Source organism: Haliaeetus leucocephalus, unplaced genomic scaffold (genome assembly GCF_000737465.1).
Source record: "Haliaeetus leucocephalus isolate CR32 unplaced genomic scaffold, Haliaeetus_leucocephalus-4.0 Scaffold228, whole genome shotgun sequence".
In the NCBI taxonomy this organism is placed as follows: Eukaryota; Metazoa; Chordata; class Aves; order Accipitriformes; family Accipitridae; genus Haliaeetus; species Haliaeetus leucocephalus.
In genome coordinates, this window is record NW_010972664.1 from 14,217,298 (window position 1) to 14,234,360 (window position 17,063).

Genomic DNA, 17,063 nt, shown 5'->3' on the forward strand with positions numbered 1-17,063 from the left:
TTTGTTTTTTTTAATTTGAAATATTCTAAACAGCAAGAAGGAGGTCAGTAGCCATTTATGTTTTTAAGTTGACTTTTTGGTTTTCAGTTTTTGAAAATGTGACCTACGCTTCCGTTTACAGAAAGCAAGATATTATAATTTGCTGAGGAACAAAATCCAAAAGATGCAATTTGCAAGAGTCCAGTTTGTAGTTTAAAAAAACCAACCAAACAAAACTGTGTCTGATTTCTTCCACTGCTCTTCCCCAGTGAATGGGGAACTTCTAATTTTGTTGGTTACATTTGTCTGTCTGAACACTTGCTGCAAAATTGACAGCTGTAACTAAGTTTATTCATCCTGTTATTAATAAGTAGCATAGGATACAGTCATTCTTTTTGTGTTTAAAGCTAGTCAGGTGTATGTTCACATGACTTCAAACTCATTAACAAAACAAATGGCTAGGCTAGCTGTTTCAAGTCTCTGATGAACACATATCTAGCTGCTCTTTGAATTTCTGTAGAAAACACAGAAGTAGAACTCAGCAAGCAATTTGAATGGTTCCATCAGAGCAATGTGCTGAGATAACTTCACACATTATTGGCCTTCAAATACCTCCTCAGCTTTTGCATTTCTGGTACACCTCTAAAAAACTTTTAGATAACGTCAGTAGCTAGAGAAGCTTAGATGCAAAAGAATGCTACGGTGCTTGTGAGAGGAGCAGATACGTCGATAATGGAAATCATCAGCCCTCACATAGGCAGAGAGTGCAAAAGGAGTAAATAGAGCCTTTACAGTTATGAGGTTTTCCAGTATTGCATGTTTCAGAGGAGAAGGGGAAACCTTGGAAGTGATACGATGTTTGGAATGTATCTGGAGAGACTAATGTGGGGTTTAAGACTGTATAGGTGTGATGGGTTGACCCTGGCTGGACGCCAGGTGCCCACCAAAGCCGTTCTATCACTCCCGCATCCTCAGCTGGACAGGGGAGAGAAAAATATAACAAAAAACTTGCGGGTCGAGATAAGGACAGGAGAGATCATTCACTAATTACCATCACGGGCAAAACAGACTCAGCTTAGGGAAAATTAGCTCACTTTTTATTACAAATCAGCCAGAGTAAGGTAAATGAGAAACAAAACGAAATCTCAGAACACCTTCCCTCCACCCCTCCCTTCTTCCCGGGCACAACTTCACTCCCGGATTTCTCCACCAAGCCCCCCCAGCGGCACAAGGGGAACAGGGATGGGGTTTACGGTCATCACATGTTATTTTCTGCCGCTTCACCTCCTCAGGGTGAGGGCTCATCACACTCTTCCTCTGCTCCAACGTGGGGTCCCACCCACGGGAGACAGTCCTCCACGAACTTTCTCCAATGTGGGCCATTCCCACGGGCTGCAGTTCTTCACGAACTGCTCCAGCATGGGTCCTTTCCACGGTGTGCAGTCCTTCAGGAGCACACTGCTCCAGCGTGGGTCCCCCACGGGGTCACAAGTCCTGCCAGAAACCCTGCTCCGTGGGCTCCTCTCTCCACAGATCCGCAGGTCCTGCCAGGAACCTGCTCCAGCGCAGGGTTCCCATGGGGTCACAGCCTCCTTCGGGAACCCACCTGCTCCGGCGTGGGGTCCTCCACGGGCTGCAGGTGGATATCTGCCCCACCATGGACCTCCCTGGACTGCAGGGGGACAGCCTGCCTCACCAGAGTCTTCACCACGGGCTGCAGGGGAATCTTCGCTCCGGCGCCTGGAGCACCTCCTCCCCTCCTTCTGCACTGACCTTGGTGTCCGCAGGCTTGTTTCTCTTACATGTTCTCACTCCTCTCTCCGGTGGCTGTTTTCTGCGTCCCAACTTTTTTTTTTCCTTCTTAAAAATGTTATCACAGAGGCGTTACCACTATCACTGATTGGCTTGGCCTTGGCCGGCGGCGGGTCCGTCTTAGAGCCAGCTGGTATGGGCTCGCTCTCTCTCGAACACAGGGGAAGCTTCCAGCAGCTTCTTACAGGAGCCACCCCTGTAACCGCCCCCCCCGCTACCAAAACCTTGCCACATAAAACCAATACAATAGGGAGGATTGATAAATCAAGATGGGAGATAATGAGATTTTGATTACCTGGGTGGAAGTAGAATATGGACAGTAGCAGTATGACTAAGGAAGAAATGGAGGAATTGATTTCTCTGCAAGGGCAAAGTAGAATACGTATCCAAATTGGAGGGTAGGTGAGGATGATAGCAGTGTCAAATAATAGGCCCGGGATGGTTTTGGTGTATTGACTTTGTCAAGGAAGCTGACGGAGAAAAGCTATGAGGGAGATGAGGGAATAGAGAGAATTTGGGATTTGCTTTGTGAAAACAAAAATCGGGAATGAGTGAGAACTTCCCAAAGGCTGAATGACTGAAGTAGGCTGAGAATGGAGCTCTTTGGCATATTCACAGGCTATGAGGAAGAAGAGAGCCTCTTAAAGAAAACAAAGGAGCTGGCTGAAAAAGAACTAAGGAATAAGTTGACTCAAGCTTTACACCATGGTCAAGGTCAAGATTTTAGGTTAAGATCTATACCAAGAAAAAGCTTGGTACTGTCAAAAGCAGGAAAGCGGTGAAATTGCGAACGTGTGGGGTTTTTTTTTTTGTTTTTTTTTTTTTTAATTTGTACTGATTACTAGAATACAATTATTGGAGCAAGTGGTTTGAGTGGAGTGAATCTTCACCCATGGTTTACCATTATAGTTGCGCTGAAGCAAATGGTAGTTAAATGTACAGCTAAACAGTAATGTTAAATGGAACTTTGAAATTGTAAGGCATGTAATCAGCAGTTATGTTTATTTACAGATACTTTAGTAACCCCCAGTGGGTTGTAAATATGCATATAAAACATAATCTGATATCTTCTTCATTATCCACATTTTATCACTGTATAGTGCTTGATGTTAATTTACCCGGCTCCTCACTCATTTTAATAGCACCTTACATCTTTTACTAGTTTTCTGTTCTGAGCAAAAATGTGCAAAATACCACTGGGAGCGATCCTGAACTGCAAAGGAGAGTGGGCGAGATGACCTAACAGATCTTTCCAGCCTCTGAATTTGAAAGCTACAGTGAAGTCATGCAGGGCTTTGTAACTATTGAAATTTGTGATTTGTGGCTGTCTTTGTGTTGCAGAATGAATCAGCAGTGAAATGTCAATGTTTTTAGGTTTTCAATTCTTCATAGTTCTGCCATTTATTTTAACTTATAAGGTTTTATATACTTCATTGTGAAACCGTAAAAAATTGAAAGCATTTCTGTTATTGTTGTCAGATAAATTGATTTTCCCCCCACCTTTTAGTTTCTGAGGAAATAGAAATTCTTTCACTTTTAGAGTCAAACACATTACTATTTTAATGCTCTGATACTTTTTTTTTCCCAGCTGAGGCCTGAAATGTATGTATTTTTTACGTGAATTTAGGAAAAAATGTGCCTATTGATTTCTCAGTAGCAGTTAAACAGCATATTTCAGATTGATATTCTAAATTTTGAGTAGTTGTGGTTCTGCTATGGTCAGTGCTTTTTGGCTCAGGATAGTACAGACAATAGCCTCTGTGGCTTGGGTTCAGAGAAAAAGCAGTAAAAACCAGGCAGACCACAATGCACAACAGAACTTGAAAACATTTATCTGTCTGAAAGTGAGACCTCAGATAAGCTAGGTTTTAACACCTTGTCGATTCCCTTAATTCCTGTTCTTGCTGCTAATAGTGCCCAAGAGCCCTACTGTTGCCTGAACGCTGTAAAAATATGGACTGAAGAGGTGGTCCTAGCCCAGAGAGCTTCAAATCAGAGTATGAACTGAAGTGCAAAGGGAAGCCAAAGATAGATGAAAGAGGAAGAGGCAGTGATCTGAGTGCCCTTGCCTTCATCACCATCAAGACAGGTGTTTTGGCAACAGGAACTTTTAAAGAGAAGGAAGTAAACAGGGAACGGGGCTTTCAGAGGACGGTTCCTCCCTTGGCTGATCTGATCAGCAGCACGGGAAGTAGGCTTATTGGTACCCTTGTTTAAAAACTTGAGCTACAGGCAGAAAGTACTATTCCCTAGGTGCTAGTGAGACATGAATCTCGCTAGATCTTTTTCATACAAATGTGAGATAAACAAGTTTGAACAAGAAGATAATATAGAGAAGAGCTAGTCAGTGGAAAGTGCAAGATATGATTAAAGACAGAAAAGGACAACAGTCTTCACAGCTCTTCTGGGTGGCTAAGACAGGGTAAAACTGCATGTACAAAGGATAGAGAAAAGAAAGTTGTAATAGTTGGCACGTGAGATTGTGAGACAGGAGAACAGATTCTCAATGGATAGGCAGGAGAGGCAATGTTTTAAGTATAAAAGGACGTGCAAAAACATGCATGTGCTTTGGATTTGTGGTTAGAGGTCAGAGTTGGAAATATATAGATAAGTATATCCATTCGGGGACGCTTCAGGAAATGCAGACTTCCTGCGTCCCTTAAGGAAGCACTAACATGCTGTCTCTCCAGCAATGTCCAGTTATGCAGCTTTGGAAAGGGGTATTTTTGGTGGTATATTTTCCCCGTTTCATAAGGCTCACTTTCTGTCTTTTATCTTCTCTTTTCTCATGTTAGATTCATCTATATTTGTTCAGCATGATGTCAGTATTTAATGATTGTACTGGCACGATATGGCAGAATTCCTTTTTTCCCTTAGGACTAAACTTCTCAAGCCTTCTGTGTGTCAATTGTTTGCTCTGCAGTTCAGAAGCAATGAAAACGTGGCCTCTCACTTAAAACTGAAGCAGCAGTCTTAAGAAAATGCTCTGTTCAATGATGATAAACCAAAATCCACATTGCTCACTGCAGACTTGCAAAGAATGTTGTTTCTATCTGGGTCAGTATTTGCTTGAATAGTTTTGAGTTTACTCTGGATACTGCAATGCCCTTTTCATGATATGTTCTCTGGCAACATTTGAGAGAGTCTCTTGCAGACAAAAATGTTCACTGGTACATGTTTAAAAAGTTACACAGGTACATGTTTACCTTCCTAGACATACTTGTGGTCTGCTCTGGTTCAAATGGGAGCAGTGTCACTTGACATTCCAGAAGAGCTGTATCTCTGCAGTTCTACTGAAGTGCTGTACTCCGTACGCTCAGAAAATATTTGCTTTCTCTCCAGGTTTATTTTAATGTCTTTTGCTTTTTAATAATGCAGCAACATTGAGGGAGTTTAAGAAAATCCTATGGTCAGGGCAGGAGGGAAGGGAGGACTTAAATTCCTCTGCTAAATTGCTTGAAAATTATATGCTGGACACTAATCCTTCTCCTTTAGGCATGTGGAAGTTGTGTGGGTGGTGTTTAAAACATTGTATTTGAGATTATAGTGTGACACTTCCCTTTGATGTGTGTCAATAACAGTAAGTAGATACCGTCCTATATAGAAGTTTCCTTCATGTTCTTGTTTCCTTCTAAAATTATCTCTGAAGATTTTGAACTAATTGAAGGTCGTAAATAAAGTAACATGTAGCACAATAACAGTATGTACATGTAAAGTAGTCAGATATTTTTGTATTACTTCAGTGTCCTGGTTTTTTCCCCCAAATTACATTATAAAAAGAGAAACTGGTACCGAAGCTCTGGGTATATCTGTCCATAATATGTGCATGTCTAGTAGGGCTCTTAACTTTGGGCATCAAACATTGGAAGGAAGTACTATGTAATACCACCCGCTCACCTGAGATATTTCCCAGAACATTGTCTCTGCTGGAGTCATGTGCGCTCCACTGCAAGGGATAACTCACATAACTCCAATTAAATACCTGAAATACCGAGACACTGCACTTCCCCAACCTAATTCTGTCGAGAACTAATGTTACCAGGATGTCAAATCACATCTTTCTGATGAGCTGTAGCAGAGCTGACTAACTCATCTCCTCCTAGACAAGTGTCCACAGGTCAGTGTAATAGCATGAGGCATGTGCAGAATACCTGCCAGCCTCTAATGCAGGGTATCATTAGGGCATGATGCAACAAATATTACAAGGACAAAGATGACTGAAAATATTTATAGGCGATACCTTCTATGGTTAAGGAACTGAACGCTGCAGGCAGCATTTCATTCCAAACAGGATCCTATTTTTTCTTTCTATAAAGGCAATGGGGTTTTTTCTCTTTAAAAAAGTATATATATTTAAACAACATCTAAGCATGCTATTAACTAGGACAGTCCCATTCTCAACCTTGGCTTGATTGGTCCTGTTTCCTTCCCCTTCCCACTGCCCCTGCCACCTCCCCAAACAATTGAAATAACTCTTTAGATTTGCATAATGAAAAGTTCCCTTCAAAGGCTGTATATCCCCTAAAACACAAGAAAGCAACAGCAGTGAAATGTTAGTTCAAACAGAAACTCAACTTGCAAGCTGTCTATGAAAACCTCTTTTTCCCCCTCATCGCTGTGGGAAGCACTCTGTGTGACCCGCTCCTAGATCTCTGCCAGAGGAGAGTGTTTCTCAGTGTGCCTGGAAGGTCACCAGATTTCAGTGTTGTAGGAGCAGGAGGAAAGGATGTTGTAGAATCCTTCACCTTGTGCAGACTCGGTAACACCCTCCTTTTGAGTGAGTGCGTGCTGTCTGCAAGGTCTCAAAAGAGTGCAGCAATTTGTATATATGAACTGGAGAGAGGCATTGGGGAAGAAATGATCCCTTGGCTGGTGGTGTTTCAAAGTATTTAGGACTGATAGCTGTATAAAAGTAACTGCTGAGAAATAGGAGTTCCTGTGTTTCTACAACCAATTCTCACCTTTATTTAAGAAAGCAGAAGATAAAAGACCTATTCCACAAAGCTGCAGAAAAAAATCTGCTGGATTTAGTGAATTTTAAATTGGGTCTACCACTTTTTCGGACACTTGTTCTTGGAGAATTCCCTCCCACAAAATAACTTCGGATGTTGCTTCATTAGCTAGTCACTCATTTCCCACCATCTGGTTTCTGTCTTAGCCAAAGAACTAGCCAACAGAGCTCTAAAAACATACTCTCCTGAAGAATTTTGTTTGTTTTCTCTGTTGTTGTTGGGGCTTTTGGGGTGCAGGGTGTTAGTGAATAGATAGCAAAAGATCCTGCTTCCTACTTACTAATTGCATCTAATGAGCATGTTTTCATGAAACTGTCTAGGCAAGGCATGAAAAAGCAGTTCTTAAGGTATATTATGGCTATAATAATTCCTGGTAGATTCTCTGTTGGTTTTTATTTAAGGGTTATTCTCTTAACCTTTAAAAAACAAAACAACAAACTAAACAAAACCCCCGAACAACCCCTTCCCCTCACCTCCCCCCCCCCGCGTGCCCAACAAAAAACACCTTTTCTAACCCCATTTCAGCATGATCCCAGTGTAACCCGGTAATCATTTAGGGTGGTTTACAAAGGGAATCGGAAAACATTTCAGAGCCAGGGTTACAGGAACTAAATAAGCAGTAGGCACTTGAACTAAGACAACTGTAACACCACAAAAGCACTGATGTTTTCCAACTTTGTTCTCTGAACTTAGTGCAATGTTTCATTCTCTCTTTACCATAATCAAAATTTGATGTGCATTCTTTCTTAAATGGCATCTGATGTGGTATCTCTCTTCAGCTCTTTGTGGTTTCCTGTTTTTCGTACACAGATGAAAGTATCTGCTGAGATCTATTAAATTTCACATTTATGACTTTCTCAATATAAGCCTCCAAGTAAAAAGTAGATTTCTTTGCACTTACAAATGTAGTGAATGCCTGATGCAGTGGAAATACAGGAGTGTGTTTTTAGTGTTGTACTTCAAATTGCTACTTGTTTTAATTTAGGTTAACTGCATAATACTTATAATGCAGGGCCAACTTAATACAGTTGGTCTTTTTTTTCTTTTTTTTTTTCTTTTCCCCACAGTACTGTGAGACCAAGTAATATACATTTCCACATAAGAAAATAGTTAGAAAAACTGGAATAAAGTACTCTGGCTCTTTTAAAAATAAGGCAATGTGAAGTAATAAGAATTGGAAGAAATATTGATGTGTTTGTGAAGCCTGTATCGTCATTTTAGCAGTTATTAACAAAATATTACTGTGAATTTGAGGTCTTGTTAAATCCCCAAAATAGTTCTGTATTGGTTAATAGTTATATTTTGGTTAATTAAAATGTTTTTAAAATATCATATAATCTGCTTTCGATGTGAGGCAGAACTATTTTAAGAGAAGGTGTTACGGCTTTGCAAAATTTGGGTTTCACCCTAATGACATGAGAAGAATAATTGCTATCATTGAACAATTTCTCATAGTTTTGAGAGTGGTGAAGTAGAGCACTTTCAAGTGATCAGCCTCTTCTTAGATTCCAAATAGAAGCACTTGATTGGCGAAATAACTAATCTGCATTCTCTCCGACTATGCAAATAGAAACTGAATTTGACAGAACACGGTTTTGTATTGGAGAAGATGATTTTAATTTCCTTCTATTCTGTTTTCCCACCTTTTCCCACATTCACTACTGTCTGAAAATACTCCTATCCTGCAAGAATGTGTGAAGGTCAAGAACTGAGATGATGTTTCTTCTAATATTCATGTAACTGTCATGGGCTATAACAGGCCTTGGACCAGTATCAGTGGTATCTGGTTGATTGGTCAAGTAGCATGATAGCAGTGTTTATGAGCTTTAGCTATAAAAAATGTCATCACAGTAGATACCAAATTGATGCTTATCATTCTGAGAAGAGAGGCTGTGAAGAAAGTAGTTCTTTACCACACACAGAGCTGGTCCTTTATGTTATCTTTGAGAGGGTGTGAGATTGGTTGGTACACCTGCTTGGTAGGATATTTCAGTTTCTGAAGTGTACTTTTTGTCATCATCCTAAGGAAGCTTGAATATTTATCGTTGTAAAATAAATGACACTTTGACTGTTTAGAGGAAGGTAAACTGTTCTTTCATTTGCTTAGGCTGCTTTCAGAAATCTTGATTTTTTAATTTTTTTTTGTCTGTAAAGAAACCAAATTAATGTTCCACTTCTTTAAAAGTCCAGTTCTGATGTCTAAATAAGGTATCAAATCTTAAATATGTGGTTTTATTAAATTTATTATTTCCAACCCTCTCACAGAACTATAGTGCCATGGAAAGTGTTCAGGCAGTGCCTTCATGAAGTTCATCAGATAAGCTCTGGTTTGGAAGCAATGGCTCTTAAATCTACTATTGACTTGACCTGCAATGACTACATTTCAATTTTTGAATTTGATATCTTCACTAGATTATTTCAGGTAAGATTTGAAAATTTTAGATACTTGTATGAATTTGAGAAGTTTAGTGCCCTAAAGCAAGTACCTATGGGTCAAGGAAGCAGATTTAAAAAAAAAAAAATGAAATAACTGAAACACTTAGAATTCAGAAAGAAATTGTGCATTTTTTTTAGTCCTTTAGAGATGTTTGGAGTATTAACACCTACATCTGAAAAACTGAAAACATCCAGCAACAACTGCTTCATTTCTGCACATATTTACTATGATTGCAATATCTTTGTGTTTGCTGCTTACTTATTTTTCACTGTTCTTAAATACATTCCTAGAAAGGTGGAGCTTCAGGTACTTACCTGTGTCTTACTTGCATTTTCATTGTGCTTTCGTATCTATATATAATTATACGAAGTGTTTCTACAAGCACATAAGGAGAGTTGCGTAGGACTTTTTTTAGGCTAAATGTAGGCCTAACTTTTCTTTATGAACATATTTTTGCCATTAATGCTTTGCTCTTTATTTACAATAAGGGTCTATCTTTGGCAATAGCATTAATTGTATTATTTTAAATAGGTAATATTTATCTGAAATAAACTTGTATATGTGTTATGTGCCTCTGTTAAGCTTGTGTCCCTTCTATAGAACATACTTGAAGTATTTTAGTCAATATAGAAGGCTGTGCTGGTTTTCACCCACATTAGATGTATTTATTCTGAATTTGTCACTTTGGATATTTCTTTTGTATATAGGAATCTTTGAGGTACATGACCGTTTGTTTGATTTTTTACTTTCTTTACCCCACACAGTGATTAAACGGGTGCACAGCCTCAATTTGCACCAGGACTGGATATTAGGAAAAATTTCTTCACTGAAAGGGTTGTCAAGCACTTAGGGGCATGGTTTAGTGGGGCACTTGGCAGTCCTAGGTTAACAGTTGGACTTAATGATCTTAAACGTCTTTTCCAACCTAAATGATTCTATGATTATTCTTTAGCCTGCTGGAGATATGTTCAAAATACCAATTTTATGTCAAAGCCTGGGCCATATGTTTGTTCTGTCTTCCATGTTATTCTGTGATAATCTGTTTAGCTTTCTTGGTTTTGCTGTTATGGGAAAGGGTACCATTATGAAGTTGATATTGAGATTTGGCAGGAGATGATTAATGGTTTTAGTTCACAGAGTTTTGATTTTGATCATGTCTTCTCCACTCTGAGTCAAAACTGTATCAAAGTTGAAAATGCTATGGTGTAAGTAATCTCTGTTTAATTTAACCACAAACATTGGTCACTTATTAAAACACACACAGGTTATGGAAGTTTGAACAAAACTTTGGGGGTTCTCTTTGAGATAATAAACTAGAGAATATAGATCATTGTACTTCGTGCTGCTTTAGCAAAATCCCCCTAAGCTTTGCCCTTTATGTGGCGCTTGATATGATCAAGCATTCTTGTGTGAACATTGCTGCCTTGGGATCAGTTTCTACTCTGTCAAAGTTTCTCTCTTTTATTCAGTATTTGGCAAAATAATACTGTGCCCAGGTTAGTAATCAAGCCCAAATCTCGATCGCAGACTTGACTGCAACATGTATCACTGAAGTGCATTTACATAAGGTTCCGTTCTGTAGGATTCTTTTCCCCTAAGCATTCTGCTTACTAATAACAGCAGGGTTTGGGTTTTTTTTGTTTTGTTGTAATCAGTACATCAAATAAAAAATTAAATGAGAAGTCAGTGATCTGAGAAGTAACAGTTTGTTCTGACCCTATGTGGGGTCCTATAGATTGCGTCAAACTTCAGGACGGAAGCCTCGTGAGACTTATTTTTGTTGTTCTGTAGGCCAATGAATATCTGTTTGCATTAGTTTCTTTGTGAGGCCATTGCTGGTTTGATTCATTACTATGCCTTGGGCTAGAAAAGGGGATTAGCAGTACTGATATATGTAAGGAGAGAAGGCTGGTTAGGATTAATTTTTAATTTAACAAAGCAGCAGAGAGAGAATTTTTGCCAAACAGATTACCAAACAGATTGGTGCAATAGCTGCGTAACTGTTGAAGTGAACTTGCACTGAACTTGGTCTGAGAACCTCTCCCGGAGGTTACATTTTACTTCTCTAGTTTTTAAACAGCTTCTGTAACTATGTATGCATACACCCATGGAGAGAAAATCCCAATTGTTTAAGTAATCAAAATACTGTTTTGCCAACTGTGGGTTGTGTTACAGAAAAGCTATGTTTATAATGATGCTTATTCACAGAAGAAAGCAAGACTACTTTTTATGGAGATCCTGTAAAAGTGAAGTTGCTCCCCCTGCCTCCCCATTGTATGCATGCACATCTTTAAGTGCTGTGTCCTCTGACCAGAGGTAAAGTTAGCATGGCAGAATATGTAGGTGCTTTGAAGGAAAGGAACTTCATTCTGTCACTGTTACCACATTCAGTTAAGTTGTCCTTTTATGCAAAAATATTTCCACAGAAGAGAAAGCCTACAAATCTTTTTCCATTTCACATTTCTGCTTTGTAATACTCTGTGTTGCTGTGCACAAGGCAAGCCATGAGTTTTTGCCCTTTGATTTTTCAGTCCTACTGTCACATCGTTTTCTAGGTATAACAGTGGTGTGATAGTCAGTAGAGAGTCCGAGCACTTGAAGAAGATATTGTCTGTCACCTTAGCAGCTTGATGGTTGTGATTAACCAAGGAATTTGCACACTACTTGAATTTATTTCATAATGTACTGTAGCAAGCCTTTCTATTACCACAGTCCAACAAGACATCCAAGTACTGAGTGTTTGATCATCTTTTTTGATTTACATGCATGCACTTGAGTAACACAACAGGAGAAAGAACATTGTGTTTTTGTGAAGAAAGTGTCAGTGTTGGTGTGGTGAAAGGGGAAGAGTCAACTCACTTTTTTCTCTAGTTAGGGCAACTAAAATTTTTCATGTGATAAAGCCTCCTGGCATCTGTCTTTGGTGAGAGTGCAGACAGCAGCTGGCAAGATGCGGTGTTGCATCTAGGACTGTGATTATTTTTTTTTTTCTCCTTTCTTCTGTACAAATTTGAGCACTTGAGGTTTCTTACGGCCTCTGTATTGAAACCTTACTGTTCTATTTCATGTGTCTGATTTGAAGAGGTATTAATTCTAAAATAAAACAGGTCTTCATCCATATTTAAGTAGTGGTTAGGGTTTGTCTGGGAAATGTATCACAATCTCAAACAGAACTATTGCGATGCTGTGCTCAAGTGTCACACAGGCATTGCATCTCTGCCTTACTTGCCCTTAGAAGTCCTTTAAAGGGAATTTGCAGGGCACACAAGAACACTAGCGTCTTTTCCTGTGTTGCTTAACTTTACCTGCCTTGATCTTTTGACAAATGCATAAAAAAATCTCCAAACCATTCAGAGGTGTTTTCTTGTCTCTCCAGATGCTGGCAATGAACACTTAATACATTTGTATTAATCCACTACTTAAAAATTATCCTTCATTTACAGTAAAGGACTGTTCTGTGTTCTTCAAAGTGATAGCGTATCAGGCATGTTTCACTGAGTTTTCTGAAGCATTTGCTATTCAGGTCAGCAAAGATTGTTATGAAGTGCTGTCAATATTTGTCTGGTTTTCTGGCTGTAATACCATTATGGTAACTGAAGAAACCAAGAATTAGAGAATAAGAAAAGGAATGACAGCTCAAATTAGTGCCTTTATTAAGCTTCATTTGCTAGTGTTACTTATTATTAACTATGAAAATGCCTCAGGACCTCTGAAGAATAGGCTTAATTGTGTTTTTATTAAACCATCATGGAGCCATACTCTTCAGGTTCTAAACTAAAGATGATGTTTAATATTTTATGTAGCTACAAATCAGAGATACCTTAAATTCAAGGTCTTCAAAATCTTTATCCAAAAATTAGCACTTGATGTTCTTGGAATAATTCTTCTGAAGGAACCCTTATAGCAAATCTAGGTATATAGAACAGTCTTTTGTACTGTTTAGACCTTAACCAAAGTGCGTATTTTTAAGCTGAAGCTAAACCACTGTAGGCCCCTCTGACAAATTGACTTGAGTTTTATTAGAAATATGTAACTACCTAGCTGCATTTGTTTAATTGTTTGTCTTCTCTTTTTAGCCATGGGGTTCAATCTTAAGGAATTGGAATTTCTTAGCTGTGACGCATCCTGGATATATGGCATTCCTCACATATGATGAAGTGAAAGCGAGATTACAAAAATACAGCACTAAGCCTGGGAGGTGAGAGGTTTTGCTGATTATTGCTTTCCAGTTAAACTTGCTGTCTCAGAAGCTAGAAAATTTTTCTATGTTCATACTTCCATATTGTGTGATACTTACACTCACTGAAATATTGCAGGAGTGAATTTTTGGCCTTTTGTTTTTTTAAACAGTGAATCAGAGAAGTAGTAGGGGTTATTTTTATACTTGTGATTTTATTTGTATCAAAATATATTATTTAAAATAGTTTAATACTAGAGCTTGGAACTCCACATTAAAAAAATGCTGACCTTTTAAATTTTAAGACATAGGAACTTTGTAACCATGGTCTGGTTTTTATGCCATAGTTCTTGTACAGTGCGGTGAAGCAAAAAATATGTGTATTAGCACACGGAAGTCTAAATAAGTACAAGTAAACAGAATAAAAATTGAAATTACATTGCTTGTCCTCTCTTCTTCTGAATTAGGTATAACAAGCAATGCGTTCTTGAAAAGCTTATTTGAAAATATAATTTGTTTTTCAAAATTTGCATTGAATTGTTGCGTAACAGTGAAGTAAAAATCATCTTAACATCTTTCATGGTAGCACACACATTATGAATTTTATCAGTGCTTACGTGTTCCTTTTATGTTCTTTGTTATTTTTAATTTGCCAGTAATGATTCTGTATCACAAAGTCTGCACCTAGAAAAGGAATCTGTCAGATTAAATATCATGACATGTAGAGTGTTAAAATAATTTTTAAGTGGTACTATACATACTGAATTATTCAAACTGATATTTTACTGTTTATGCCACTTCTGTTGTCCTGGTTTTTTTCTTCTCTCAGATTGGAGAAATAAAGATACATTAATGAGTTTAGTTCTGTATTAGTTAACTTTTATTTTGCTACTTCTGCCTTTCAGTTACGAAGCTTTTTTTCCCTAATGTCTAGTTGTCTAGCTTTGCTGCAGGATCATATGTATACATAAAGTCCATCGTGTTGAAACCTGTTAGAGAAGTCTAGCAACACTTATACCCACATTCTGTACTTGGTTTCTTTTGATTTTTTAGCAAACAATATACTGTATCTTGTTAAGTTACCTGACTGGTCAAGTGCATATATACAAGAATCTTGTGGTTCCAGTAGAATAACATTGATGTTTAGCTTGGCACTCCTGAACACTACTATGGAAGTCAGATAACTAGGTTGATTTTGAGAGTGGGTGCTATACTTAGTAGTTTCTCTATTATGATTCTGGTTCTGTGATTATAAAAGAGAAGTAATAAAGAAATTATCCAAAGTTGCCTTTAAGTTCTTTGTAAATAGACAGTTTTAAGATAACTTTCTATTGCATATCAGAAAATGACTTTCTGAATTGCTTACGTGAAAGGCTAGAGTGTGAAAGAGGAGATAGGAAGTAAAATTGCTGCTTTAATCTGTCTAAAACATTCTGGAAACTACAAGATTCTGTTTGAATGAATAGTTGCTACTTCAGTGTAATATTGGCCCTATTGAAGGTTGTAAGAGCTATGCCAAACTTCAGGGAGGCTAAGATTTCTCATTTTAAACAGTTTGGAAGGAAATAAAATATTGATGTATAATTAAGAAAAGCTGCTCTGTAATACAAAATTGAGTTTGTGGTATTTCACTGTGGGATGCTTTTCTGAGTGAGGTTTTTGCATATGAGATGGTGTCTGACATGAGTGGGACTAGAGTTTTTAGTAAGAAGAGCTAAACATGCCCAATACTATGGCCTATCATGTTCCTTTTCCTCCTACTGTGCTCCCTGTCTACATTATGTATACTCCAGCTATCACCTGTTACACACAGAAGTTGGGTCGGTATTAGCTGGTATTTTCTGAAGGAGAAGTGATGTTTCTTTTGTCCTGTTTAATTCCTTTGGTACGCACAAAATTAACATTGCTAGTAGAGCAGTTTCTATTGTTCATCATTCGCATTTCTGTTGCATCTAAAGGCGTTTTATATTTCCCCTTCCATTTGTTCAGGTTATTGGCCTGTGTATGCCCAAAGGGTATATGTTGTAGCTATGGAGACTTGATGATACAATAAACTGGTCTTGAAACAGTTTATGGGCAAGTCTAAATGTAAGTAGTAGGACTATTCACAGTGAATGTGCAGCTTTCACTTTAACAAATAAAAAGCAAGCAAATGAAAAGTTGCAGGTAGGGTGCTACTGTTACCTTATTTCTGCCCTTGAGGAACTAACAGTGTAAAAGATGCAGGTTTATTACACCTGGCAGAATTGGGAATCTGACCCAAATCTTCAGAGACCTAATTCAATGTCTTAACCAAAGGCCATCCTTCTCTTCACTTGTTTGGCTGAACTCTGATTAATGCTGACTTTTCATTTATCCTGTTTTTATCAAGCTACATTTTCAGACTGAGTTGTACTCGCTTGGGACAGTGGGCCATTGGATATGTGACTGGCGATGGGAACATATTGCAGACCATACCTCACAATAAGCCTTTGTTTCAAGCTTTGATTGATGGCAGCCGGGAAGGATTGTAAGTACAAATTCCTATAGTCACCATAGGTATGAAGTCGTGATTTCCTTGTTCTTCTAATGCTTATATGGGTAGTTATTAAAGATCTTTAAAACAGAGAATCTGGATATGTTATTTAGCATTCCTTTGAGGTTTAAGAACCATCCCTTTTATTCATTTGAAAAATACTTGTTTCCAGGTTATTCTATTAACCAAAGTTAACCAAAGCCATATCTCATAGCAGATAAATTCCAGGAGAAAATAAAATTGGGCAGCAGTCACATTGATTCCTCCACTCCACTCCCAATAAGATTCCCAAATGCACTTAAGGTTATTGAACAATTACTACTGCCAGTTACTCGTGTGTCTAACTGGACAATGATTTGAAAGCTATGTAATTGCTTTTCCATATATTGTGCAGTCAGAACATTTTCCGGGTTGTAATAGTTTACTGAAAAGATTTACAATTATAAGAGAATCTAAGTTTATAGGGAGAAGTAGTACATCTTTGCTAGATTGGCTGAAGTAACAGACAAATTTTGGGTGTCATAGTCTTTTCACTGGGATACATGTTTTGATATATCCATGTGATCATAATGAAAAAAAAAAAAGAAAAAAACAACAACAACAAAAAACAACCAGGAAAATTGATCAATCCTCAAAAAAAGATTGAGAAACCCTTTACAATCTTGCAATTTTTCTCAGTCCTGCGCAATCCAGTATTTTTTTTCCCAGGTATGACGATTTCATGCTTATAATAAAACCCACACTTATAATGGTAGTGTTTCTACATGACAAAAACTGAGCAAACAAAAACTAGAGCTGAGAATATTTAATGCAGAGTGAAGTTTTTGTAGTCAATCTAAATGTAACTTTCTCACAGGGTGGCTTAACAACATGACTTCCAAGAAACTGTTTCCAAGTTAGAGGTAACATAAATCTGAATATGTAACAGCCTAGGGTCTCTGTGATATCATTTAACCTATTATTAATTTCCCACAGGGTTGAAATGCCCCCCATCAGTTCTTGTTTAAAGTCCAGTCTGCATCTTGGATTCTCAGTGTAGATTCTTGTCATAACATACACAGATTTATATATGTCATAATGTATACAGATATACACATATATAATAATATGACATACATATAATATATATAT

The 17,063-nt window shown here is 38.0% G+C and overlaps 1 protein-coding gene across 2 annotated transcripts in view; it reads left to right on the forward strand.

Moving 5' to 3' along the window:
• The window catches only part of CBLB (Cbl proto-oncogene B, E3 ubiquitin protein ligase), a 133,357-nt gene that overhangs the window by 71,714 nt on the left and 44,580 nt on the right, over window positions 1–17,063 (forward strand). For both annotated transcript variants that reach the window (XM_010567323.1, XM_010567322.1), the window contains exons 4-6: window positions 9,069–9,225; window positions 13,317–13,438; window positions 15,789–15,926. In XM_010567323.1, coding sequence (XP_010565625.1) covers window positions 9,069–9,225; window positions 13,317–13,438; window positions 15,789–15,926 — 417 coding nt within the window. The remainder of the gene's footprint in view (window positions 1–9,068; window positions 9,226–13,316; window positions 13,439–15,788; window positions 15,927–17,063) is intronic.